The sequence below is a fragment of the Rhea americana genome, unplaced genomic scaffold (genome assembly GCF_003343005.1).
Source record: "Rhea americana isolate MKP2758 unplaced genomic scaffold, rheAme1 scaffold_139, whole genome shotgun sequence".
NCBI classification, from domain to species: Eukaryota; Metazoa; Chordata; class Aves; order Rheiformes; family Rheidae; genus Rhea; species Rhea americana.
In genome coordinates this window covers 96,629-97,809 of record NW_028185472.1, presented here as the reverse complement: position 1 = coordinate 97,809, position 1,181 = coordinate 96,629, and the positions used below count along the sequence as shown (strand labels likewise).

At 72.4% G+C, this 1,181-nt stretch overlaps 1 protein-coding gene across 1 annotated transcript; it reads right to left on the bottom strand.

The window, feature by feature from the left end:
• Positions 1 to 35: 35 nt before the first annotated feature.
• On the bottom strand, positions 36 to 1,174 carry YPEL4 (yippee like 4; the record flags this gene model as incomplete). The annotated part of the gene is made up of 2 exons (XM_085298366.1): positions 36 to 153; positions 809 to 1,174. Coding segments are annotated over 2 exons (414 nt in total), but the record flags the coding sequence as incomplete, so codon positions are not given.
• Positions 1,175 to 1,181: the final 7 nt, after the last annotated feature.

Genomic DNA, 1,181 nt, shown 5'->3' with positions numbered 1-1,181 from the left:
CCAGCCCCCCCCGCCACCCCATTGCAGCAGTCCCCGCTGCACACAGGATGCTGCCCCTGCGCCCACTGCCCCCCGAGTGCCCCAGTGCACTACGCCCGTGGGTACTCACACCGAGTTGAACAGGTAGGCACGGCCATGGCTGCCCTGGAAGGACTGTGGGGACACAGCGGGGGTCACTGGCAGGGCCCCCCCCAGTCCCCACTGCATCCCTCCTTCCCCGATGTGGCACCTTTGTCCCTGCCACTGCCCCAGCACACAGCACGCCGAGGGGCACTGGGAGGGGGACACCCCCCGCACTGGGGCACCCTCTTTGCAGCAGGGACATGGGGGGGGGTGCTTGCTGCAGTGTGGACACTGGGGAGGACATGTGCCCCAGTGGGGACAGTGGGGGGGCACTCCTGCAATGGAGACATGGGAGGGCACACCCACCATAACGGGGACACCAGGAGGGGATGCTCGCTGCAATGGAGGACTGGGCGGGAGGGACACTTGCTGTGCCAAAGGCGCCAGGGGAGGACACTTGCCACCCGGGGGTGCCACGGGGGGAACACACGTCACACTGGGGCTGTCATGGGGGCAGGACACTTGCTGCACCGAGGGCACCATGGGGGGACATTTGTCATGCTGGGGCGGGGGACACATGTCATCCTGAGGGCAACCATGGCGGGGGGGACGCTTGCCGCCCCGAGGGGGGGCCGTGGGACACTGGTCAACCCGAGGGCACTGGGTGGGGATGCTCCCGCTGAGGGGACACGGCGATGGGGGGTCACGCCTGCCACCCGGGGAGCCCCGCGCGGGGCGACGGCACCTTGGAGATGAGCTCCTCGTGCCGGGCCAGGTGCGCGCGGCAGTGGACGCAGCTGTAGGTGCGGTGCGAGCGGGGCAGGTAGCTGCGGAAGGTGCGGGGCGGCAGGTGGGCGGCGGGGGGCAGGCGGCGGCGGGGGGCCGCGGCAGGCGGCAGGGCTCCGGGCGGCCGCGGGGGCGCGGGGGGCACCGTGCACCCCCCGCACAGGCGCTCGCAGGGGAAGCAGCGCAGCAGAGCGCTTAGAGCCGTCTTTCCGCGGCGACCGAGCTCGGGGGGGCGGCGCGGCCCCGGGCCCCCCCCAGGCGAGAAGCGGGCCGAAAAGGGGGGGCGGCCTGCAAAAAGTGAAACGGGGAGGGGCAGGGGGCTGGGGGGCACC